This window comes from Ambystoma mexicanum, chromosome 7q (assembly GCF_040938575.1).
Source record: "Ambystoma mexicanum isolate Mex_15411 chromosome 7q, UKY_AmexF1_1, whole genome shotgun sequence".
Lineage (NCBI taxonomy): Eukaryota > Metazoa > Chordata > Amphibia > Caudata > Ambystomatidae > Ambystoma > Ambystoma mexicanum.
Window position 1 is genome coordinate 939,669,342 of NC_090941.1, and position 26,774 is coordinate 939,696,115.

The window sequence follows — 26,774 nt, forward strand, 5'->3', positions numbered from 1 at the left end:
ACAGTGGGTCCGTCACAGGTTTCAAGACCATATCAACGTTGAGTATCTGTTTGAATTGCAACACATGTCGGTAATCTAAATGCAACCATAATCCTATATTATTGCGCTAGTGTCTAGGGCAGAAGGAGTGCTTGATAACATGTTCAAATTGGACCCCTTAGTCTCCATCTCAGGCGAGAGTCCATGATATCATATGATATGATTATTTATAACGCTCTTAATACCCAGAGTTGTCTAAGCGGTGACCCGGGGTCCGTGTCATCCTGCACCAAGGCGAGCATGTTGCCCCTGAGCTATCCTCACGAGACAGACTGAGCACACAATGTGACGTACCTTCTCTTTCTGGAAACAGGGTTGTCTTGCTGTGGGGTGCACAATGTGAACGCCCATGGGCACCGCCTTCCCCCAGTGCATGCAATCCCGTTTCCTCTTTAGGGACTTAATTGACATGAGCACCTGTGGGTTTTCTGCACTGGCTTTGCCACTGGTGAGTCTGGGGTTGGAAGAGACAGGAAGTGGGTTGCCATGTGGTGGAAGAGAGTTGGCTCTGTGGGACGGAGGGCCAGAGACGTAAGGCATGGTCCCAGGGGTAGGGTCACAACATGACTCGCCTTCTTCTCTTGTAGTCCATGTGATTGCTGCGGGCCGTTCCCAGAGGAGGGCCGGGTTTCTAGCCTGTATTGCCGGAATCGATGAGCATCCGTATAGACCACTATGGACCTCTTGGAGGAAGACCTGACTTTTTTCAGGAAGTGGGATATCTGACAAACTAGACTAGGATGAGACGGTGGCACAGCCCTATCCTAGCCGAGAATGTGGAGACCGGTCTTATTGACCCACCCCCCCTTAGGCTGTGTTCATGCCTGATCCTCTGCCTACACTGTGCCTGCGATTCGATGCCGCGTTGCCTCTGTACACCTGCCCGGGAGGCTATGCGGCCTTTTACCAAGATTCCATGGTGTGCATCAAACCCTAAACATGTTAAGCTAGATCTAAGCTTATTGATCTATCTTATATGACAGAAAATGTCATTATTTTCGTCTCTGTATTGTATAAAGCAAGATCATTTGGAAATTGGGCTACTCTTAAAAAAAAAGAAAAAGATAGGATTTATCAGAGAGATAAAATGGATCATTCTCTTCTTTTGTGGTTGCCTAGTGAAGACCTATTCTTCTTGCTGGTTGTCATGCAAACAAATACGGAAATGTTCCCTTTTTCCGAGTAGCGATACTCCACTGAGTGATGCATTATTGAGAGCAGTGGGATGCTTGCCACCCTTTTTCACAGTTATTTCTTGTGGGTTGGACCCCTCTTATCCTGCCGCATGCTGCAGTGTGTATTTTAATGCGCCCTGTGCCGAGGGTCTTAGGATGAAGATGCTCAGTTTGCTCTATATTTTGTTTTCAGATCAGCAGCTGGGTCTGCAGAATCACTCGAGATTACGGACGCCGCCACTGCCGATATCTCACTCCCACACCCCGAACCAGCACCACGCTGCATCGATCAACTCCCTGAACAGGGGCAACTACACACCACGCAGCAACCCCAGCCCAGCGCCAACGGACCATTCGCTCTCTGGAGAGCCCCCGGGCAACACGCAAGACTCTATCCATGGTCAGGACAACTGGTTACTCAACAGCAACATCCCACTGGAAACCAGGTAGGGATCCCGTGTGCAGGGTGTTGTGCGGTTGGGATAAGATATCCACTTATGAACAGAGTGAGGCGTATCATAAACTGACAACTTGAATGTGCTTTGGTCTAACTCAGGGTTCTCCACCTGCACACCTCGAGTGCCAGAAACATTTCGGATTTTCAGGATACCCCTCATTAATATTCATGAGATAAAAAAAGCATACAGTGATTCTAAATGTATGCACATTGTATCTCTTGAATATTCATGAGGGATATCCTGAAAACCCATCCGGATTCCAGCCCTCGGGGCTTGGAGTCGGACAACCCTGGGTCACTAACTCTTTGGGTCTATGGTGGAACAAATTGCATCAAAAATAATAAAACAAACTAGGCACAAAAAAGTGTACATCTTGCGGCTAGTGTGCTTGATTAAAAAGAAAGAACTTAATTGCAGGTGTCCTCATTGCACTCTCATGATTGAAAAATACTTTTTCGAGTGTGTTTTGCTCCATCTAAATCCTGAGGGTTTCAAATGTTGACTTGCTAAGTAAAATTTGGAATTGTGTTCCTTGTGAGCACTAGTGCAAAAATGTTGTGGTATGCTTGAAGTGTGCAATTGTACACGTTAAAAAGAATACAATGTAAGAGCAAGGATTCATGACGCTGGTCTTGATGAGCTGGGTTGCCACCTCATGTCCTTGGCCTGACCACTTGAGTATTGGGACCCGTGAAAGCATGTAAGGAAGCAGTGACAATATAAGCCTTCTAACATGTGCCTGCATGGAGTCCATGCTGTTCATGCTACTGTTGTCGTGTACCTTGCTGTTGCGCATCCGTACGCTGCATTTGCATTTCCGGGAATTGATTATTAAATAAGCCATTGCCTGAATACTGAATTAAACCAATTTAGCAATTCTTAAGCCAGAACTTCACTCACAAATCTTTGTTTCACTCCACTATTGTGACCCAAATCTAATGCTGCTAAGTTCGAAGAAAGGAAACACGGCCTTTGCGGATGCAGGCAAATCCTCAGTGCTTTGTCCAGGTAACCGCACTCCGCCCGCATAGTTTCTAGGGTCCTTTTTTCTCATGAAAATTGATTGGAGGACAGAACCTCGGTGATGGATAGCTCAGGGGCAACGAATTGGGGAGGAAGGATAGCTCAGGGGCAACTCCTTTGTTTTGGAAGAAAAGCAAAGGGGCAATTGGAGGGGGGCAACACAGGTTCGAATCCCTGGTATTAGGCGCATTATGAATAAACAAAAAAAATAAAATGGCATTCATATGGCAAGATAAGCCACCTCACAGGCTGACGGTCATGTAGAAGTGGCGTGGCTGTGCTCCTTCCCTGTGAAGAAACTTCATTAGATTAAAAGATGCACCGTGGCAGCGATTGCATGGCATACAAGCAGCGTCATAGGCCAGAGGAGAAAGCAGTGATGCGGGACTCACGGGCCTGCTCAGGTTGAATTAAAAGGGAATGCATAATTTCTATTTTCTAATTTCGGCTACGCCAGTTGCCTCCCCAGCTCCACAGTAACAGCTAAATAACGTTGGCTTTGCCAGTGCCTGTTTAGAGTGCTGTAAAAACGGCCACATCTCTTGTTTTGTCACTTCTCTCAAACGGCCCATGTCTTCTGCAGCCGGCAGTGTGTGCTTCAGTGAACACAGTGTCTGCATGCATGACTGCGCAGCATCTTAAACCTATAATGCGGATCAGCCACAGTGCATGCTGAGAAGCCCTTGAAGTTGCAAATGCCTGGTGGCAAATGCATGCAGGAAAACTAAGAGGCAGAAGAAGAAACCAGCGGAATGGATGAAACTATTGTCATTCCTGCATCAATGGCGGTGGTACTGAAGGTGGACTAAACCGCTTAAAGAGAGCTCTGATGCGCATTAGAGTAAAGCACCCAGGAAATCTATTAAAGGGACAAAGAAAGGAACCGCTATTCATAGTCACTGGTATAATTTTGGATAAATAACCATACAAGGCATGAGCTCAGATCTGCCCTTTTATCTACAGTACAGTTAAATTAAATACACCTTGCTATTCATTAAAAAGAATAAATATTACCCTAGCATATTATTGTACTCAATGGAGTATTGTTTATATGATATGATATAATAAATAATTGATACTTTTATATTCAACAAATAATTCCAAACACCTTACAAAGCAATGGCCCTGCTCCACACTCACTATATCTTCTCTCCTTGTATTTTTGTATTTTATTTGTATTTATTGTGCATTTGTAACACGCCTGTACATCGATGAACAAGACAGAGGCGGTGCTACTAGGCCTTGTAAACATTCAGAACGTGCAAGTGCAGAGCAAGAGAATGGACAAGGGAGGTGGGTACGTGCTGGATGTTCCACAGAGGGGGAAGTGCCAGAAAGCCAGTTGCTTTCAATAGTACACATATAAGCATATTGCCACAACCACACATTTAATGTCTCTTCTGAAGCCATTTTGTATGTCACCAGACTGCAAGAGTCAAAACTAGCTCACTGTTGGTAACAAGCAAACCAAGCTCTTCTAGGCCATGGAGTGCCAGGGTCTTAAAGAATGACCTATTCCGTGAGTAGGGCCCGCAAGGAGCACCCCTTCCCTGTCCACTCTTGCAGTAGGCGGTGGGTTGGCACACAGTGGCGTGGCTGTTGATCCACATTGGTGGTGTTTCAGTTGCCCACCCTACGGACAGGAAGGCTGCTTTCCACAACAAGTAGCAATGGGGCCTTTGCACTTCAGCGGCCACAGAAAGCACTGTTCTGGGAGAGCCCTCTTTGAACAAAGTTTTATTAGAACAAATGTTTTTTTTCTATGGCCCCTTGAAACACCATTCAGTTGTAAAATAAAGAGATTGGGACATGCACGGCCAGGTGAAAAGACGCATACAATTAAATTCCATCATGTGGCACTACATCGACATGAAATGCTGGAAGCACCTCCACTAAGAGCACTTAGAACTGCATCAGCACGTGCTAACCATCCTGTGGTTCTCCCACTCGAGACAAACACACTTTAAAAAAAGTGAAGCATTATATCTAGCCAGTAAGATGTCTCAGTGGTTAAACGCTCATTGCTGTGATCTGTGTTTGATCTGCAGGTCTCAGGTTCCAATCCCAGCAAGGCCACCTCAGCCTTTCATCCTTCCGATGTTGATAAATGAGTACCAATTTTGAGTTGGTGATAATAGTAGTGTATGCAAATATGCCCTATGTAAAGCGCTTTGGATTAAAGCGCTATATAAAAAACAAAATATTATTATTGTTATATCTGTTGCGTTAAAGAGCACAGAAACAGTAAACACTAGTTGTAAACACTCAGTGAGGAAAAACATAATGTTCCGTGATGTAGAGAAAAACTAGAGGTGACACTGCATTGCCCCGAAGTGGCGGCACTTACAAACAGGTGAAGAGCAATGTTCCGGAGGTCAATAGAGAACTAAGCCCGCAACTAAGCCGGAAGCAGCGGTGACAAAGCAGCTGCAACTGTTTCAGTTTGGCAGGGTAAGAAGGTGGCATAGCAGGTTATTCATCGAGGTTAACAAGGACCACAGGCCCATTCATTATGCCCTGTTCTGTGCCACTGCTCATTTACCTGTACTGTCACATGACGCCTCCCCCCTTGTGCCCACCACATGTTTGTGAGCCACAGCCCAATATGTATCAATTAGAAGGCAACTCCATGCATGAAAGACCTACTCGTGCTACCCTCATCTTCTGCCTTCCTCACTTCCCTCTAATGCCCCTTAGGTGTAGCATGAAAAACCCCCAAACAAATAACACGTGTGTTTGTACCCCACATATTTCTTTATACCCCACTGCTATAGTGCATCTTTGTATTCACCATTTTGTATGTATCACTATGGGCCTCATTACACGGTAGGCGGTAAGGGTTTACCGGTACCGGTAGGGGCACTGGCACCGGTAAACCCTTACCGCCTTACTACGAGTTCCCTTTGTGGGACCCGACCTTAATGGCTGGTTTTACCAGCCGTTAAAGTAGGGTGCCACAACGGGACCTTGGTGCTAATTACGGTACCACAATTTGCGGTACCATAATTACCTCCTTCCCTATTCCCATTGAGCTCTAAGGGGGCAAAAATGGGAATGGGGAAGTGCCTTGGTGAATGGGGAATTACCGCCCTCGCTCACCTTGGAGCAGGGCGGTAATTCCACCATCCACCAAGGCGGACACGGTAAAATACCGGAGGCAACCATGGCACTAATAGCGCCATGGTTACCGCCTACCGTGTAATGAGGCCCTATGTCTTCTGCTGCTGTCCTTAACTCGTTTTACTCTGTACTCTGTAACCTAAGCCTAAAGTATACTTGTAACCTTTGCGTCCAGTTACCTAAGGGTTTGGTGCGCCATATAAATAAATAAACAAACAAACAAACAAACAAACAAACAAACAAACAGATAGCGGCTGTCATTTCTTCTGGGCTTATTGGGATTCTGGCAGAAAAAGCTCAGACCGGACTCCAACTTAGGGGCAAACTAGATGTAGAAACAAGAAAAGTCCCTCATCCTCTCCTTGCAGATCTGGCACTTGCAAACTGTGGCAGTCGCCCTCCGGGCTCCGACAATCCCCCAGTACCAATGACACGGCCTAAAGGACTGCGGCTGCGGCGGGAAGGATTGGCTATTGCTCTATTGCTGCTGAAGTTACTTTTATGAAAGTAAAACCACATCGTTTTACCCCGGGGATTATGTTTTCTAAAGATGCTCATCTCTTAAAAATCACCCGATAATATTGACTGCACACCACGTGATGTAGTGAACTACTTTTAGTTAGTTGCCATTAATAGGAAAGTTATGTTTTTTTTAAAAAATCCAAACACTGACATGGTCCTGAAAAATTGAAAACAGACTTATTTATCAGAAAGTTGACTGTTGAAACATATTCACTGAAACATTTTTTTTATTGACTTGTAGCTTTTGTATCTATATAAAAAAATTCACACAAAAATGAATGGGAAGATATCAAAGCTGCCAATACCCGGTTCTGCTCCCCGGGATTTCATTGACAGCCATACATTGATTGCTGCACGGTGTTGCAGACTCATCAATTAAAGGAGCATTGCTGCCCTGAGGAAGACTGAGCCACGCTCAGTAGTTTCGCTCTCAATAATGAGCGTTTGCAATTTTCACAGGGCCATAGATAGGACTGCTGCTGTGCCCGTGCTCCTTGACGCGTGTCTTCCTTTCCTTGAAATACTAGCCAGAATACAAATATTGAGAGTGGCTATGGTTTATGAATGCATTCTCCTTGCAAACCAAATCGATATCCAATTCATGAGGCTGGAATCAGTCATTTCAATGGAAAGATGCTCATCTGGATGGGCGCTCCTTCAACAAGCCGCAGCTGTGGCAAAAAAAGATACTCCATTGCCAGTCTCTCCCTTAATGTTATTCTCTACCTTTTACAACATGCGCACGGTGTAGACCATACACTCGTTGTGTTTACGGATTCAGCCTCCACCACTAAGGGCGATCCCAGCTGCTCGCGTACCTCCGCGTCTAACGAGGAGCGAGTCTGAGGTGAGCACCACGCCAATGCCTTTACCAAATGGTCAGTCAGGAAGAGATGTTCCAGGCCCAACACCACAATGCCAATCGGTGACTTGGCCCAAGTGCAAGAAAGCCACACAGTTCCTTCCAGAAACATGTCTGGCAGCACTGGAGGGCCAGTGTGTGAAGGCCGAAGCTCCATTGGTCTCCATGGAGGGCAAGTGTGTGAAGGCTGAAGCTCCATTGATCTCCATGGAGGGCCAGTGTGTGAAGGCTGAAGCTCCATTGGTCTGCACGGAGGGCCAGTGTGTGAAGGCTGAAGCTCCATTGGTCTCCCTGGAGGGCCAGTGTGTGATGGCGGAAGCTCAATTGGTATCCATGGAGGGCCAGTGTGTGAAGGCTGAAGCTCCATTGATCTCCATGGAGGGCCAGTGTGTGAAGGCTGAAGCTCCATTGGTCTCCATGGAGGGCCAGTGTGTGAAGGCTGAAGCTCCATTGGTCTACATGGAGGGCCAGTGTGTGAAGGCTGAAGCTCCATTGGTCTCCATGGACATCCAGTGTGTGAAGGTCGAAGCTCCCTTGGTCTCCCTGGAGGGCCAGTGTGTGAAGGCTGAAGCTCCATTGGTCTCCATGGAGGGCCAGTGTGTGAAAGCTGAAGCTCCATTGGTCTCCCTGGAGGGCCAGTGTGTGATGGCGGAAGCTCAATTGGTATCCATGGAGGGCCAGTGTGTGAAGGCTGAAGCTCCATTGATCTCCATGGAGGGCCAGTGTGTGAAGGCTGAAGCTCCATTGGTCTCCATGGACATCCAGTGTGTGAAGGTCGAAGCTCCATTGGTCTCCCTGGAGGGCCAGTGTGTGATGGCGGAAGCTCCATTGGTCTCCCTGGAGGGCCAGTGTGTGAAGGCTGAAGCTCCATTGGTCTCCATGGAGGGCCAGTGTGTGATGGCGGAAGCTCCATTGGTCTCCCTGGAGGGCCAGTGTGTGAAGGCTGAAGCTCCATTGGTCTCCCTGGAGGGCCAGTGTGTGAAGGCTGAAGCTCCATTGGTCTCCATGGAGGGCCAGTGTGTGAAGGCTGAAGCTCCATTGGTCTCCATGGACATCCAGTGTGTGAAGGTCGAAGCTCCATTGGTCTCCCTGGAGGGCCAGTGTGTGATGGCGGAAGCTCCATTGGTCTCCCTGGAGGGCCAGTGTGTGAAGGCTGAAGCTCCATTGGTCTCCATGGAGGGCCAGTGTGTGAAGGCTGAAGCTCCATTGGTCTCCATTTTCTGTGATCGCCTCTGGCTTCCAGTTTTACTTTCAATTTTGTGCATAAATTGTGCTTTCTTTTTTGTTGCACACAAATTAATATTTCCCGTGCAAGCTATAGTTAAGCGCGCACAACAACCTGCTTCAGTGGTGTGAAAGATCTGGACCTCACTGTGTATCTATCTCGTCACACACTTGAACAAATCACAATCGGCCCACACTCATGCCACTCTTTGAACCATTGAGGCTTAAATCTTCAGGAAGCAAATTCTGAGCACAGTGAAGATTCCAGGGTTCTGGTTCAACTTACAATGCATCCAAACATCATAGATGCATTAATCTACCTACGGCAGAGGGGTGCGGGGGCAGACATACTTTCACAGATAAAAAGTTAATGGGAGACAATGGGGGTTATGTGGTATCCCCATGCAGTTAAATAGCCCTGACCCCCAAAGACAGGGAAAGCAGGCAGGCAAAGAGGACACCTCACCTTTGGAGGAATACAGGAGCTCCGGACCTTGTCAAAAACATGTCCTAAAGGTCTGAAAAGGATACACAGCATGCCAGGGTAGTTAGTAAGTGTGTGGTGGCCTGAGGAGTTGGGAGCCTAGCATGTTGCAGGAATCCTGACCCGCAGACAGCCAGACAGTCGTTCCATCCTGATCCCATCCAACTATGATTCACTGGTTGTCTGTCTGTGAAACTGTGGGCCATGGTTTAGTTATTAAAAAGGACCCATTTATTTCCCTGTGTAATCGTATGAGAGACTGCAAGGTAAGCTGTTTTCCAATGGTTAGACAGAGCACCATATCACAGAATTTAAATCTAAATATCTTCTCTGAAATACGAAGGCAACATAAAGAATGCACTCCCTGAGCCATTCATTGCAGTGGCTGTGGTAGGAAACACCTATTGGCTGGAGTGTAGGGGAAGTAACTGTGGGCATTGTAAGGGATCAAGAGTAAGACTCGGACACAGTGGCATGTTTGGTGTTGGTTATATACATTTATTATCACAAAAGATAAAAGGGTTGGAGAAATCCTTCCTATCCCTAACTCTAAGAGGGGCTTCCCCTGCCTCAACAAAACTAAGGACCATCGCTGTCAGGATGTTATAAATCAAGGAAGTCCTCTGTCCTGTGTGCAAAAAACTAAACTGACCCTCACACACTAAACTTAATAGAATGTGAAAAAATAGCGATGTCTGCTAGCTGTACACCTACAGCTTATTTTAAGAGTTCCAAACATAACGTTCTTAAGTGCAGGAAAGAAAGATCAATAAAGTTGCACCAGAAAAGGGTTAATCTCTTCTCCTACATTCCTTCTGGTTATTCCCTTGAAATCTTTAAATATTCCACAAGCTCAAGGGGGACGACTTAAACTCTGATTTTTTTTCCCCACTTATTTCATATAGTTCTTTACAATATCCAGTATCTTGCTCTATGGAGCTCACTTGTCTTCCAAAAGGGGTATGGTTCTTCCCTTATTATATTTTCCACAATTCAAGGAGGGGTTTCAGCCCCCGAGTCTTCTCAGCCTTTTCCTACCCCTGGTATACTCTCCTGCCAGCGTATCACGTTCCAGCTACTTATGCCTGGTATACTCTCCTGCCAGGGCTTTTTATCCTTTCAGATGGGTGCAAGTTCCAGACTCACTGCTTGCCTGCTTTGCTCTCCTGCCAGGACTTTTCAGTTCACCCTTCACCTTCTTTAGTAGCCAACAAATCAGGTTTTCCATACATTGGGTCACCGACCCTTTCTGAACAGTCTCAGTTTTCATGTCAAACACTTCAGCTCCCTTATTTGGGCTTTCTCACGCTGTCAACGGTATGCAGAATTCTCCTTGAAGTGCCCCAGTATCCCATTTGTTTTTCCTGGGCTTTCCATTCTTCACTGGTGGCTTCAGCGTCCCCTGGATGTTATTGTTTTATTTTCTCTCTGCTTGCTGACCGTAAACTCTTCTCATCGGTTTCTTTGTCCCCACTCTGCACTACTCCGGCAAACCTTCCTCTTTCTAACTTTGCTGCATGCCGGTCTCGTCAGCGTCCATGTTTCGGCATGCCGCCACCTGTCCTCCTGTGTCCCAACCAATGCTGGGAGCAGTCAGCCTCCTGTTCTGCTCACCTGTGCCATATATCAATGTCCCAGCACTGGTCAGCCTTTTCCATGAATAGAGCGCAGCATGGGCTTACCTCTTCCACTGATCCTCATTACTCCATCCGTCTTCCTCGTTTCAGTATTATAATAGAGGGGTGTATATAAGGGTGATGCTTAGAAAAATATGGGGATTCCTTGTGCACAACACAATAGGCCATACAAGAGTGGACAAAAGGTGAACATGTGTCACTCAGGAATGCAGGTAAAGGATTGTTCTGATCTAGGGTTTGCCTCCCTGGAGTTTGTCCTCCCATATGTGGTCCTCCCTCAGATAAACCCTCCCCCCCGCCAGGGTCAGAGTCAGGTAGCTTCTGGCTTTCCCTGCCCACGTAGGGGACGCCTCCCTCCAGGGAATCTGTGACGAAATTGCTAGATTCGTCACAGCGTACAGATGGAAATTGGTCTGAGCTGGATCAATGTGCAGTCCAGAGAACTCTCTCAGTCCTCATTGATTTTGAAGAATCAACTTAAGTTCTGGAATAAACATGACACCCACCGTCTTGGACACCCACAGTCACAGTCTGAACAACCAATGCTAGGAATGGCCCTGTGACATAAGGCTTCCTGCAAGGTGGCGCGTTTCTGAATGAATCAGCAAGGACTGATTCTTTCTGCCGAAAGTGGTTGGCGATCCTCCCCTTATCTATACAATAGACTCACTCGCCAGCCCTGTATCGTACATCACACCCCGGCTGGGCTGGTGCTTTAGAAATTCAATTTACAAATGTAAGGTTAATGTTCCAATCAGAAATGCATTGGCGAGTCCGCTTTTTACATTCAAACATGACAACGATGCCACTCTTATCTGCTATAGCGTATCCATGTAGATATCGAAGGTGAGCAGTGTTAGGCAGAAACCTGTGCAGTTCCCTTTGGGAACACTGCAAAATATTTAGGACTACAGGTGTTAGCAGTAAACCCACTTGGTAGCAATCTGTACCACCCAGATTTACCTGGTAGCTGTGGCTGAGCAGTCAGACTTCCCTCAAGAAGAGTTAGGCAGTATGCAAAGTATACACAATAGGCACGCAGACACAATAGCACAAGCAAACACTGACCAGAGCTTTGGTATCAAAGTATATAATTATTTATTTAAAAACACACTGTTTGAAACACTCTAGCACTCTTATTGTAAAACACTCTAAACACAGTTACTATTATGATATATACAACCCTTATTCCTTATCAGACAAGTCTTAGTTAACACCACTTATTTCCAGACAGAGGTGAGCGCTTAACTATAGATGGCACTCCAATAAGTTCATGAATGAGGGAGGGAAAAAGGCAGAATATGTGAAGATACACCACTCTAAGATTTAGGAACACTTTTAGCAAGGCAGAAGAGCAAAAGTCACTTGTGAGCCAAAGTCCATAGGCTGGGCCCACTCTTAGAGAGCAGAGCACAAATGCGCCCAAGATCACACAGTTACACTAGGCTTTGAAAGTCTTGCAGAGAGTTCGAAAAGAGTTTAGAGAGGCTCAGAAAAGTTTAGCCAGGGTGTCCCAGGCTAACCTAGGTTCGAAAGCCGGGGTCTAAATCTACCCCGTACAGTCGGTGGCAAGGGAAGCCAGGTGGAACACGATACCTTAAGTGGGAAGGATCCTCCAGCGGTGGCAGTTGTTCCTGGCAGCGGGTGCAAGCCTCGGCGTCGTCCAGGGGAAGAGAAGATCTCGACTTGGAGGAATGATGAAGGTCGTTGCACTGCCAGGGAAGAAACCAGCCGCGGAGTTTTCTGGTTAAAGGTATTACCCTTTATTTCGCGGTCGTGGTAAAACGTGGTATTCCGGTTGCCGGGGTGCTTGGCACAGGCAAGGCGGCCACGAGATGCATCGGGAAGGCGAAAAGACGGTGAAACTGGTTATCCCCACCAGTCAAAGGAAGAAGACTCTCCGGCGGGCGATCTCCTCTGTCATTGGGAAAAGTGGTGAGACGGTTCAGCAGGGCTCCACCGGTGGTGTCGTTGTAGCAGGTCGGCTCAGCTTCTCCCTCATCGGATTCTTAGGTCCTGTGGCGACTTCTGAAGTTCCAATCCCCAAAGCCCTGCTTTTATGCAGAAAACCCCCATTCACTCAGCCTAGCTGTCACTCAAACATGCTAAGTGGTGAGCCGGCCAGCTCACCACTTGGGCCAATCAGGCGGGAGTACGACTTGAGTTGCCTAGGCAACTCAGTCCTGGGTGCCTAAATCCCCCTCCACCCCTCCTAAGTACCCCAGACAGAGTGGCACCACTTTGGAGGGCTTCTGTGGAGAAGCCCGCCAAAAAGTGGAACAAAGGGCTCGACTTGGGTTGGAGTCACAGAAGAGAACACAAACGCCATTTTAGAACCGAGTTTTGGAAAAAAATACCAACCGGAGAATTAATAATAATTAAATAAACTGGCGGTATGTTCGAGGCTATCGTAATTAAATAAATAAAGATAGTAGCATAGAGAAATATTCGCGGTTGAATATAAAAAGTAGTATCCACTGCCACCAGCCAAAACTCGATCAGGGGGGGACGGAGACGTGTCCCCCGACTAACAGACCCTGGGGCAATCGAATTGCCCCGGCAAGTACGTCCACAATATGATGGTTTGTACTGGTTCTGTTCAGAATTCTAGACTAGTAAAGTCAATGGTGACTTTACATACCCTGGGAGACAGTAGTCAGTCCCAGGGTATGGAGTCTATACTGGGGGGTCACTATGACACCCCTGTGTTACTGCACGGAGGGTGCTGTGTAACACACATCACAAAAACACATGAAGCCCTATGGAGTAAAAGACCCCATAGCCCATTAAACACATCTAGAGTCGAAGGAACACACTCAAATCATGTCCAAGAGTGAGGGTAAAAGAGTCTCACTCTTGGCAGGAGAAAAAAATAAACCCCAAAAATCCAGCAAAGCTGCTGGGGGACTCACTAGGTTAGGAAATTCAGCCTAAACAGAGATTTCTCCCTAACAAGCAGCAATGGCATCAGCCGTTGAGATACTCCTTTAAGAATTTTGGATCCCTAAATTATATTTTTCATTTGAAAGTGAAGAAAGAAATATAATGTTATGTTGATCTGCTTTACGCTGCGCCAAGTCCCCACGTTAGAAGAACCCCAGCACCCAGGCTCGTCTGTGTAATGGTGCACTGCACCCCTGCCAGAGGTGTTTAGACCATGGCTTGCTCTGGCAAATAGAATGATTGATGGCGAAGATAAGAGAATGGGAAAGCCAGAAATAGATGCTATGAACACAGGGAGGCGGACTTCAGCGGGGGAAGAACGTTTTGTGATAGCACGGGTGTGTTAGTTCCGTTAGGTCGGCCATGGTTCTGCAAAAGGAAAAAGCGGATATGTCCACAAGTGTTGCGATAATTGGGTCGGACAGGTTTTGAGACTAGTATGTTGGTACACAATGCAAGTCATCCGTGCCCGGGAGCAGGGGTCTTGTTAGGCGTGCATGCCTACTGCTGTGAGTAACCTCCTATTGTAGGTTTATCTGTATGTCTGTCTACATCCCTCTGTCTTGCTATCTCTCCATTCATGGACTTCTCTCCCTATGGATCCATTGATTGGTCTGAGTATCTTTGCATCGATCAAGCTTTCTTTCTATGAGTCTTGTCATCTGTTGATCTGTGGATTAATCCATGTCTATCACTGTACATCAAGCTACCTATGGATCAATTGGTCTATGACTGTTACATGGCATGTATGTTTCTATCTATTGCTAATTCTCAATATATGAATCCCTTTTACCCTATGATTGATGGACCTATTGATCTGCATACTGTTATCTCCCTCTTTCTCTCTTTTCGCTCTCTCTCCGTCTTTATATATATTTATCACAGGGTTGACAATGCTGTCTCTGTAACGATGGTTCATTTGTACTCCCCATAGGAAGTGCAAGCTTTCATATGTAGTACCGTTGACGCTGTTCAACGAAACTACACAAAACCTTCCAACAAAGGTATACCTTACTCTGAATTGTTTTAAAAACCTTGTGACATTCCATCCAGAGAGAGGCAAACTTATAGAGTGGGGTCACCAAGGTCGCCTTTCCGTGCACACTCCCACAGGGCTGGATGGAGACTGGAATGAGAAGGGAGCATCTGGTCGAACTTGCCACCTTCGCTTGTTCTTGTGAAAATTCGTTGGGTGGTTTTTAATGTCAAAAAGAGAAATGACGAGTTAGTGATATATTGAGCTTGCAGGCTAATTAGTTCACCGGCATACTGCAGTTTATGGTCATTACATCGAATTTTTACCATCGAATGACCATTCCATCTAAAAAAAAATACATCGAAAAAATTACCTTTGATTGCATGTTTTTTCCTTTTTATTTTTTTTAATGGGGGTTCCCCCCCCGAACTCCCGTTTTTTACCCTTTAAACCCCGTTATAAATAACACTAACCCCTTTACCTTGAAAAAACATGCATTCGATGCATATTCTTTGGATGCAATTTTGTCGATGGAATGGCATTCGATGGTAATGCTTTAGATGAAATAGCCAGATGCCGCATACTGCTAATGCAAAACCTTATTGGTTGATTTAGGTGTTGGGCTGGACCAAAGAAAATAGTACTGAGGAATGTGATTTGTTATGGAAAGAGAACATTTATGATTGGTTACAGAAAATGTTTGAATCGGATGCCTTCTTGGTCTGCAGACTCGGTGTGGGTAGTTGCAGGTTCCATGCTGAAAAATGTGGCAAGGGTGTTCTAGCAACCCCCTGGGTCATACCACAACCCACAGACGTACTAAGGTGTGCCACAAAGGAAGTCAGGGAATATCTGTTGACCATACCCATCGGGTACTTTGGGTGTGTCATGAGTGTGGGATCAGCAGGTCATGACTTCAGACCATGCCCAGTCGTCACTATGGGCATTTTAGGGCTGATCATTAAAAAAGTCACTGAAAATCCTTCAGTAGTGTTATAGCATTCAGTGAGCATCCCACTGAAAAACCTTCAGTAGCGTTATAGCATTCAGTGAACAACCCACCAAAAACCTTCAGTGGCGTTATAGCATTCAGTGAACAACCCACTGAAAAACCTTCCGTAGCGTTATAGCATTAAGTGAACATCCTACTGAAAAACCTTCAGTACCGTTATAGCATTCAGTGAACAACCCAATGAAAAACCTTCAGTACCGTTATAGCATTCAGTGAACAACCCTCTGAAAAACCTTCAGTACCGTTATAGCATTCAGTGAACAACCCACTGAAAAACCTTCAGTACCGTTATAGCATTCAGAGAACAACCCACTGAAAAACCTTCAGTAGCGCTACTAGCATTCAGTTAACATCCCACTGAAAAATTCACTGGTAAATCTTTAGGTGATGAGACGTTATATATGGAGCGCATGACCTTAAAAACAGAAATGTGGCAGTTATGGTTGGCAAAGAAGACATAAGACACCCACAAAGACTATTTAATAATATGTCTGCTCCACGTGCACTCTTTTTTAAGTTGGCACCTCGTTGTCAGACTCGGACTGGCCTATAGGGCATTACCTGAACCAAAAACATAAAATTCTAGTGTGTGCCATTTTTTTGGGTCAAAGTTGGCCACTTTTTCGGGCCTTGTGCGACAGTTTGATGAGCTACTTCACCATGCGCCTAGTAGTCTTGACCAGTGTTACTGAATACATATTCTTAAAAATGCACACTTTGCATCACATTTTATCAAAAACCTCCCCCTTGGATACTACTCAAAGAGCTCCCAGCTCCAGGTTCCCCCCATGAAAACCAAACGTCTACGTTCCTACTGCAGGCCACTTTTCCATTGGTGCCCGAGACAGTTGTACGCCCCAGTCCGACCCTGAACAGAAGGTGCTCCTGGTTTTACTTAGCTATTTTTTCCTGGTGCCTTGTGGGAAATGTGGATGCGTGCATGCCACGTGTGAGGTCATGAGTGGTTCAGGACAATGGGTGAACTATGGTTGCTTTGCGAGGCTTTCATGCAGGCGGTTAACTTAACTGTTCTCTTCCTCCCCCCGCTCTCACTGTTGCTCTGTAGCCCCCCCCTCCGCACCCCCAACCATGGCGCTGTGTATTTTCTGCAGGTCTCCGCTCTCTGTTTACGTGGAATCGCTGCATCTTCTGATGCGTTCGCTGGCCTTTCCCTCATTATATTTGGCTAAGGACAGACTCGGACTGGCCTGTAAGGCAATAGGCCCATGGCCTGAACCAAAAACGCACAATGCTGGTGTGGGCCTGCTTTTTGGGTCAAAGTGGGCCACTTTTTTGGCCAATGTGGGCCAGTTTGATGAGTTACTTCACTATGTGGCTAGTAGTTTTGACCAGTGTTGCTGAATAAATATTCTTTAAAATGCACAATTTGCATCACATTTTATTCAAAAACTAGGGTGACCAGATTTTTCACACAAAAACCCGGACAGGCCATAGACATAGAAGTAGGACTAACATACATAAATAAAAAATACAGTCCTACTTCTATGTCTATGGCCTGTTGCGGGGGCTCGGAGAGGGTGTGCTCACATGCACACCCCTCTCATTGGAGGAAAGTGGCAAGGGACGGGAAGGGGGAGGAAATGGGGCTGTGAAATGCTTTTCACGCCCCCATTCTCGCAGTTAGAGTTGCGCCGGGACCCGATTTCGGGATTTCGAAATCGGGTCAGGCACAAACAGTGACCGTGGTCACCCACCATTGCAAACCCCGTACCGGGTTTGCAAAATGAAAAAAACTATCGGAACCCCGGGACAGAGGGCGATTTTCCCTGGACTGTCCCGGGAAAACCAGGACGTCTGGTCACCCTACAAAAACTCCCCCTTGGCTAGTATTCAAAGAGTGTCACAGATGGAATGAATAGCCATTTGAAACTGTGGGCCACTTTTTGCATTGGTGCCTGAGACAATGTTATGCCCCAGACCGACCCTGGCTAAGGATCTCCAGACAGGCAAGCGTGCGGGCGCTGAACAGCCAGTACACAGAGTGTGGGCGCTCGCATTACCCGACTCATTGCCAAAAGCCTATAGAATTGATGTTTCAGTAGCGCGCGAGAGAGAGACACAGTAAATACTCCACGCCGATAGAGGCAGGCGCGCTGGAGGAGACTTATTAACCAGCACTAGATGCATTATTTCAGTAATTAAAAGATCGCAGGCTTCAGACAAGCTGCGGAGACTTGAGTCTGTCTGCTGGAGAGGAGCGGGGTCATAGGAATCAATGCCTGCGGTGGGGAAACAGTGCTCCTGCTCCCAGTCACAGGAGCGCGCGCACGCGCCCTCATTAGCACCGCACCCAGACTCTGAGCAAGAGGGGCGACGCCTTCATTGGCTGAGGCCTTGAGGTCGTGCACAGCCCGAGTCCACCTTCTGGAAATTGCAGGGCGAAGAGGAAGCTGCCTGGGCGTCTGCTGCTTGGTCCGCTGCAAGGCCTGTGAGCTGATTCAAAAGAGGACTTCAAGGACTAGGCCCAGGAGCCGGGATGAGTGTTCAGTTTCCTGTGCTTGTGCAGGGTCAACTGTAGCCTCCATGCTGTGAGGTCGTTCCTTCTTCCCATTGCATCAAGCACCTGCTAAACACTTATCCCTCTGTGGGTCTCTCTCTGTATTGACCTCGCGGTATCCATCTATGTGATCACTGCACCGCCAAAAATGGCGACAAAGAAAATGCTGAATACAAATACGGTGAGATGCAGTGATCACATTGATCACTTTTGCCTACACTCCCATGCCCGCTTCCACTTTTTCTCCCTACTTACCTTTTGGCCACACACTTGTGTGCCGCCAACTCCCCTCTATTCCTGCGGTGTCAGTTCCCCTCCACTAATGTGGGTCGGAACAAGCACGGCAGGGTCCTTTTTTTTTCTTTTTCTTTCTTTATTGTTCACTGCTATCCATGTAATGGAAGCGGGGAGCCCATTACACCAAACAAGGGCAGCAGGGGAGATCTCCGCTCCCCTTGTTCAGTGTAATGGGATGCAGAATAGTTTTGCCACCGAATGAGCAGTAAACGCGCATTGAGCAATTTTTGATCGACATTTTGGGCCGATACTGCTCTAGCTGCATCAGTTCCTCTATCTACCACTCTTATCTGATAGTGTTTATATATATCCCCTGATGCACAACTACCTGTCTCCGGCTGTATTTCAATATATTCAAATATGTGCTTCTTTCTGCCTCCTTTTCAGGTTCTCTTTAAATCACTCTCTTTTTGTATCCGGTTCTCCTTCTCCCACGCTCTCTTTTCCACTACCTGCAGCTTCACCTACCTCTAATGAGACCTCACGTTACGTCTTCTCTTCTTCTCTTGACCTTTATATTGCTAAATATACCTATTCTAGCTCTATCTCTCGATTGCAGTGTCTTTTTTTCTGTTCTCCATGCGTTGTTGCACTCTATGTATCCTGTGTAGTATATTTTTCTGGTCTGTGTTGGCTTTACGGACCTGCTGCACATGTAGAACTTTAGCCAAGCTGCTCTCTGTCAAGGGATCAGTCTCCCGCGTGACTACGAATCTGTGGATCAGTGCATTGGCCATAAGTTTCAGAATCTGTGGATCAGTCCATATGATTCAGTCTGCCCAGGTGACTGTGAATCTGTGTATCTGTGGGCCCACCTATGGACCAGGGTATCTGCCTGTTTTCCTGCCTATGGATCAGTCTGCCCATCTGACAAAGATTCTGTCTATCCGAGGACCCCTCCATGGCCCAGTGTATCCACATATCTGTGGATCTCTCCGCAGATCAGCCTGTCTGCCTGCCTATGCCCGCATGACTGAGAATCAGTTTTCTGTTTGTCCGTGGGTCTCTCTTTCTACAGATCAGTCTGCCTGTTTATGGGCCAGTCATTAAGTCCAGTCAGTCTCCATTTGCCCCATTTCCTCCCATCACTCGCTGTCAATCGTTTGCTGTTTAATGGAGAGGCGTAGGTCATAGTACATGTAAAGGGATAACATAAGTGACTGCAGTGAATTCTGCGAGGAGGTACAGTGTGTTCATCAAAGCCCAGTTATGCAGACATATGTTCTTGTTTAAAAGAAAGAACGATAGACAGATACACCATATACCGTTCTTTCATCGACAGCTATTTTTTCGATGGTTTTATTAACGAAAATGGTTTGCCGAAAAACCCCAAAGAAAAATATAGAGGGGGTAGTAAAAAAACAATACGGGAGGTGGGCTGCCACCCCTCCCCAAAATAAAAACTTTTTTAATGGGTTTTTTCAGCAAAAACTTTTCGTTAAAAAATCCATCAAAAAAAAATAGCCGTTGATGGAAAAACATAGAACCAGATACAGAGCCTTTGGTTTGTATTATCATGTACACACACATGGCTCCAAAAGTGAGGCTGTGGCCACGAGGTTGTGGTACCTCCAGAAACTCCACCGATTCCTTCTCTATATGGCACCCCATGTCATTGCGACTCTAGTTTCCAGTTGACATCTCCCACCCCCAGTCCAAGGGGAGGTTGGTCCTGCCACACAGGCAAAACCTGCCACCTTAATAGTCGTGAAACACTGGCACCAGAAGGGCCACAAGAACAGTGCTGCTCTGGAAAAACAATAGGACGGCAGCAGTACCTCGTGGCCTGGCTGGCACACTTAATCTGCGGGTTGTACATTACGTACAGTTATGGCTGAGTGCCAAAAACTGAATTGGACATATAAATGTACTGTCCAAATATTCTTATTATTTGAACTTCAAGCCACAAAGTGCATATTTTCTCAGACAGTCCATTCTATAATTAATCAATTGAGCAGCCTGACTCCAAGAAATAAGTGTATGCATCCTAGCCTAAATCAATATTCATTTGAATCAATCTAATGCATAATCTATAGGTTATCATGAACATGGTTGTAATGTGTCTACGCCATCATACCATCATACTGTGCAAAGCATTGCCATACATATAAATCTATCCATGCTCTTTCGTGTCTTTCCCGCTGGCTACACGCTGGAAACCTCCAGCTGTGTTTGGGGAAGATCAGCCTGCCTTATGGGGCCAAAATAAGACCAGCATTTCGACAGGAAACTTGGAAGGAAGCCAGAGCCCCAATGGGGCTGCGCGACTGTGAACACGGGAAGAAATGTCGAGTGAGCATCATTGAGTAGACGTGCATCTGCGTGGCGGACGCTGGGATGAAAGAAATACTCCCACTGGCGCCATTTTGACTTTTGCTAATGGCCCTGGTAAAGTGCGGTGATTGAGTGAAACAAAAAAACCCGAATCTCTGTCTTTGTTCTGGTGGTGAAATACACCTGCATGGATGAAAGTGAGGATCAGAAATAGAAAGTGGCAAACTTGCTCTTCTTTACCCCTTATTTGTTTCTCTGAGGTCCATATCATCTAGGGTGACCAGACGTCCCGGTTTTCCTGGGACAGTCCCAGTAAATCTCCCTCCTTCCGGGGTCACGGTAGTTTTAACATTTTAAAAAACCCATCCCGGGTTTGCAAGGGTGGGTGGCTACGGTCCCGGTTTTTGCCAGGACCCGATTTCGAAATCAGGTCCCGGTGCAACTCTTCCTGCACGAGTGGGGGTGTGAAATGGAATTCACGCCCCCATTTCCTCCCGTTAACGCTCCCTGGCCGCTCTCCTCCAATGAGATGAGTGTGCCTGTGAGCACACCCCCTCCCTGCCCCCTGCAATGGGTCAGCGACATAGATGTAGGAGTACAGTTTTATTAATATTTATTTTAGTCCTACTTCTATGTCTCTGTCCTGTCCCAGTTTTTTTTTAATTTGGTCCCCCTAATATCATCGAGGAACACTGTTCGCAGGATGTTACTTTGGAGCTGATGTCATAATTTCGCTCCCCATTATATGGCTTTGGCAGGCGATGGGAAGAGGGCGCGGGGGCTACAGATAAGCTCTGGGTACACACATGTTAACAACCGGAAGACTCTGTAGGAGACCGAAGCTGAGAGGGTCTTTGCCCTTTGGGATTTCCAATTTAAGAGGATGAGTTATAACAGCAGACACAAGCTGGAGTGGGCATTCACAGGTAGGTGCATACCTGCTGAACCTCTGTGTTTAGCCTGGAGACTCTGGGTTTTTACGCTCCTCTCTGGGTCCCCGCGGAAGAGAGTTGAGCCTCTGGGTTTTCCAGCCGTCCGTACGAGGAGTTTCATGTTGATAAATACGGGCAGCAAAACAGCATTTCCATCCAGAAAGGAGGTCAGGGTGTGGGTCTGTCGTGCCGAAAGGCAGTCATCCGTCTTGTATTCTATTTCGTGCACGGTGGCCTTGCTCAACATGTGACTGTGCATGTGAGGTCAGGGCATGCACAAACTTTCAGTCTTTATCTTACACAAAACACCTCGTGTGGGCGTGGCCCTGCAAACATGTGGGATTGGCCTTAAGAGCGTGCGGGCGGGGCATTCCAGTGACATAGATCTCTGGATTTTTCATTTTGATATGTAGGCAGGTATGGGTCGGTGTGGTAAGTAATATGCAGTGTAGCGTGGGCATGGAGTAGGCGTGCAGGGGACTGCATATGCACCTAAATGTTTGTGGAAAAGTTAGGTTTTAACAATTAAAGGTATTGAGTGACGCATTGACGAAGGCAGGCAAAGGGCGCTTGGCCGTTCAGCCCCAATACCCTTCGAGCAGTGGTCAGTAACCTGAGGCGCCCTATATGTTTTGGACTGACTCCCATGATCCCTCATCAATCATTATGCTGATCGGTACTGATGGGATTGCAATGCAAAATATTGCAGAGCCCTGGTTATGCGCGCGTGTGTAGCAGGACCTTGTGTATGACTGGGGTGCGGAGTGCAAGCCATTGCAGGCCAGTCTGAAGAGCGTATGGGAGGTAATGAAGGGAGACCTGGTGCTGGAACAGGAGAAGCGTCACTATGTTATAGGCCACCAAGTGAAACCGTTTTTTTCTTATTGTTGGCCTCTAAGCGTGTGGGTCAAAATAGAATTGCCCTTGTACTCTGGGAGAGCCAATAGCCACATGCAAAGCAGGTCTGCCTTCTAGAGTACCTACACCTGCCTGCGCGAGCGCATCATTTCTCAAACACTGGCCGCGGTGCAGTTCCCTCTTCTGGCCTATAGACCTGACCCGCGAGGATTAGGCGGTATTACCCAAATTCGTCGTTTACAATTGTTCGAATGAACAATTGACCGAATTTAAAGGGTCACAATTGACCTTTTCACAATTGACCTTTTCACAATTGACCGAATATATATATATATATATATATATATATATATATATATATATATATATATATATATATATATATATATATATATATATATATATATATATATGTTGGGTGGGAGGTTGCGGGGGGTTTCCCCTCACATATATGGTACAATTGACCTTCACAATTCGGTCAATTGTGAAAAGGTCAATTGTCATTCGAGCAGTTGTAAAACGGTCAATTCGTATACAACCGATTAGGCAATCGTTACTAAGACTCTGTTTCCAGTTTGATTTTGATCCCCCCTGCCCCCTAAGCTAATATTCACTGAACCCGCCGTCACTGTCTTCCCCCTGCCACGTCACACTTTACAAGGACCGGATGGACAAAGATTAAGGTCCAAACTTCCTAGGTATACTTCATTGCTAACAGAGAGTAATATAGAGAGTAGACCTCAAATATAAATGCTTCAGGCAAAGTTGCCATTTTGCTTACATTCATTCTGCCATGTGTATCGCAATGCATTCTGGTGATTTCAGCAAAACGCGTCCTTTGCAGGAAAATATGCAGTGGGATCCACTCTACTTCCCCAGTATCTGGAGCAATTCCCACGATCGCTTGCATCTCCTGACCTCAAGGGCAGAAACGAAATCAAATTGTGAGAATGCTGCTATGTGATTTGATCGTAGAGATTTGGTCAAATTGAAAAACGCCTACTGTTCTCTCCTCTTACATCATTTGGCCGTCAATATATGCAGGAGGGAGACCCCCGCGCCATTCCCCTCCTCCACCTTAATTATTACCCTTACCTACCCCCCCACACATATATTTTAAGCCATATTCGGTCAAACAAATGCAATGGTTTTGCATTCAGCCAAATCTCCTGGAATAGAATCTTCCTATCCCGTAAACATGGTTTAGAAATGTGGTACTGCACAGTCCCATGTCTGTGAACCACATGCCTCTGCGCTATGCCAAAGACTACTGCCACACCATCATTTCCGGCTTTTGAGCCTACGGATGTCTATGGAGGAGCCCAGCCTAGAATCCAAGGCGATAAGAGTGGGTCTTGTGGATGCACAGAAGGAGCACTTCTACTATGTAGGAACATCCTACCACCTAAAGAAGTTCCTGTGGCTCGTGTCTTTTACTCTTAGTAGACCCACTAGCGTTTCATTGAATGTCGAGCACGCCCTACAGAGCGAAGGAATATAGGCAAACTCCTTACTGAGCAAGCACAGCCTGCCAAACCATGGTCCCACACTAGCGTTGGATGGTAATGAGGAGACTATAGTCCAGTGCTGCAGACTTCCACAACGTCCTATACACTTTACTAACATAGCAGTGTCCATACACAATGAGAACTGATACGGCAAGATAAGAGTGTCTCTACAAAATGCTACCATTTAACAATAGCACCAAGACGACACTGAGACGTGGCTCAAAAAAGGAATTAAAGTCTTGCTCTTAACTTCATCAATGGCAAATAATTGCCACGCCTTCCTTGTAAGATGAATCTGCACCCTCTGGGTGCATGGCCTGTGGTGTTCTGCTTCAGATGGCTTACATGGATATGTGGAGCTAAACTGGCGAAAGCCTATCTAGTGTCTTAAGGTGTACCGACGCAGTCCCAGACCTATAATAACGTAGGACCACCTTAATCTGGTAAATGTCATCCTCAACATGCCTGGTGCCTGATCCAGGACACTAGAGTAATAGTGGGCTTGCCAGCCAAGAGGATGATTCCCAGGACGGGCAGCTCAATGGAAGGCCACTGATGACCACGTTGCCGCCGGATAGTAATGAACGTCATTCGTCCACACACGCACGCGCGCACACACACACACACACACACGCGCACACGCCCACACGCACACACGCACACACACACGCTACTAGTGATAAGTCTGATTTACGGCTAATAGATTCATTGACAATAATAAGACAATCCCTCTCCTCTTGAAATTAAGCGGCCATGCCAAGACCGCGGCGTCTAGCCTCAAGTCCAAAGGATGATTAAGCGATATCAGACCTGCTGGCATACCCATCGAAAATGAACACATGCTACGGTTCAGCTTCTGGGACCTTGCCTCTGCTCGACTAAAAATATTAGAAATTGAATTTCTCTAATCCTATATCGACAAGCCATGGTGGACGATTAAGCCCGCTCTGTAATTATCATTGATGTAGGCAAAGGGCTTGGAGTCGTGCTGCGTGACGTGGAGATTGCCTTTTGAAATCAGAAGGTAACATATCTTTCCAATGTTTTTTGCTGATCGCGGAATTGTCCACACGGTACCCAAGTATGCGGTTGACCAGCGTAAAATGTTCATGGTTCAAAAATCTTTTTGACACTGTTTTTAAATAAATGAGTAGGTCTGTATTTGATGGATATGTTGCTGCTAACAACATGGTGCTAGCTCAGTTGCAATGCTAAATATTGTATTACTATTTTCACTAATATTGTTATTGGACTGTGGACACGTTGTATATGCAGTGCTAATTGATAGAAAGTCTTATTCCGGGAAAATTCCAGTGACTATGGTATAATGTTGCTATATGTATAAGTATCGGTCAACCACTTTAAGGTCACAAATGCCCTGCCGCATGCAAGACCATGTTTTGGAGAATGTCACTTCATAGATGCATGACTCACGGCCTTCATTCATGTTTCCATCTGTATGTAGAAACATAGCAAAGCAGACATTCCTAGAGACATTGCAGGACAACCTCATTGAAATGGACATTCTCACCTCCTCCCGGCATGACGGTGCCTTTGATGGGTATGTGGTTCGCTTATGCACTCATCTTATTTACTGTGAAGTCATTTGGCCTCGCCGCACGCACTAATCACATTTCTTCCCAAAGCTAAATGGTGAGTTTAGCTCCTTGGAGGCTGCACTGATGCTTTGGGCTCCCAGTACTTTGGCAGCCGGCAGCCTAAGCTGGGGCGCCGGTTGTAAAGTCTTGGCCCCGTGCATCGAATGGTTAATCTGAGACCGCACCTCCCAGCCCAGTGTCCTGTACATATTAATGAAGTCTCATTAATATGCTGATCCATACTATCTCATTTGCTATTTGGTTGTTCACTTCATGATGGCACTATGCTTAGTCCTTTCAAGATGGTGGCCATGCTGCTCAAGTTTCTGTGTGATTCCATCAAGGTTTTTTCATCGCAGCAGAATTCTACACATTTATTTGAGTAGTTTTTGCCACAGATGTATGTGGGGGCCACCCCGCGCCACCCCTCCAAGCCCCCTCCACCTTTCTTATTACCCTAACCCGCCCCACACATACATTGGCGGCACAACTCAATGAAACAAATGCGATGAATTCTGCTACGATGGAAAATGCTGCCATGGAACCTCCCTATCCCCTGCTGAGATTCACAGGGGATTTGTTTATATTGTGATTTCTGAACACTGTTACTGTGTTAACCTTGGTATTTGTCAGGTGTTGTTGTTAATATAGTTTATCGGTGACACGGATCTGCAACCTTTGGCTCTCCAGATGTTTTGGACCACACTTCCCATCATTCATAGCCAACAAAGTCAATGGTGTGGGACCATTGGAGTTGTAGCTCAAAACATCAGGAGAGGCACATGTTTCAGACCTTTGTCAGATTGCAGAGATTAAGCCATGAAATGAAACCACCCTGAAGAATCTTCTACACCGCTGGCTTCACCTGTACGATTTAAAGGGTCCCAGCTCAGAAGGGCCCTAAAAGATGACAGGAATCACATTTTGTTTAAATAAACTGCACAACTCGATAGTGTCCCTGATATGATTTTTTTTCAGCGGCCCTTTCTGTTTGCTATCTGGTGTCCTCTTTCTTTAAATTCAGCAAGATGTCGTTTCTACGCGACTATCTGCTTTGTAGGAATTCAGCCATCACAACATTACTGACTGCTCGGGTTGTTGACACATTGTGGTGCCTGCAACCCTGCACACCTGTTGTGCGCGGCAGTGTCTTACCCTACTTCAGGGGTCTGCAAACCACAGCTTCCCTGATGTTTTTGACGGGGACTCCCATGATCTCTCACCCTTGACTGTTCTGGCTAGAGCTGCTGGGAGTTGTAGTTCAAAATATCTGGAGAAGCAAAGGCTGCAGCCCAAGGAGTCATTGATTCCTAC

At 46.4% G+C, this 26,774-nt stretch overlaps 1 protein-coding gene across 11 annotated transcripts in view; it reads left to right on the plus strand.

The window, feature by feature from the left end:
• Positions 1-26,774, plus strand: part of TENM4 (teneurin transmembrane protein 4) — a 2,472,585-nt gene that overhangs the window by 2,015,763 nt on the left and 430,048 nt on the right. For 8 of the 11 annotated variants that reach the window (XM_069639906.1, XM_069639908.1, XM_069639907.1 and 5 more), the window contains 2 exons: positions 1,408-1,660; positions 25,328-25,423. In XM_069639906.1, the coding sequence (XP_069496007.1) occupies positions 1,408-1,660; positions 25,328-25,423 (349 nt within the window). The remainder of the gene's footprint in view (positions 1-1,407; positions 1,661-25,327; positions 25,424-26,774) is intronic. The other 3 variants (XM_069639913.1, XM_069639917.1, XM_069639914.1) reach the window with 1 other exon arrangement.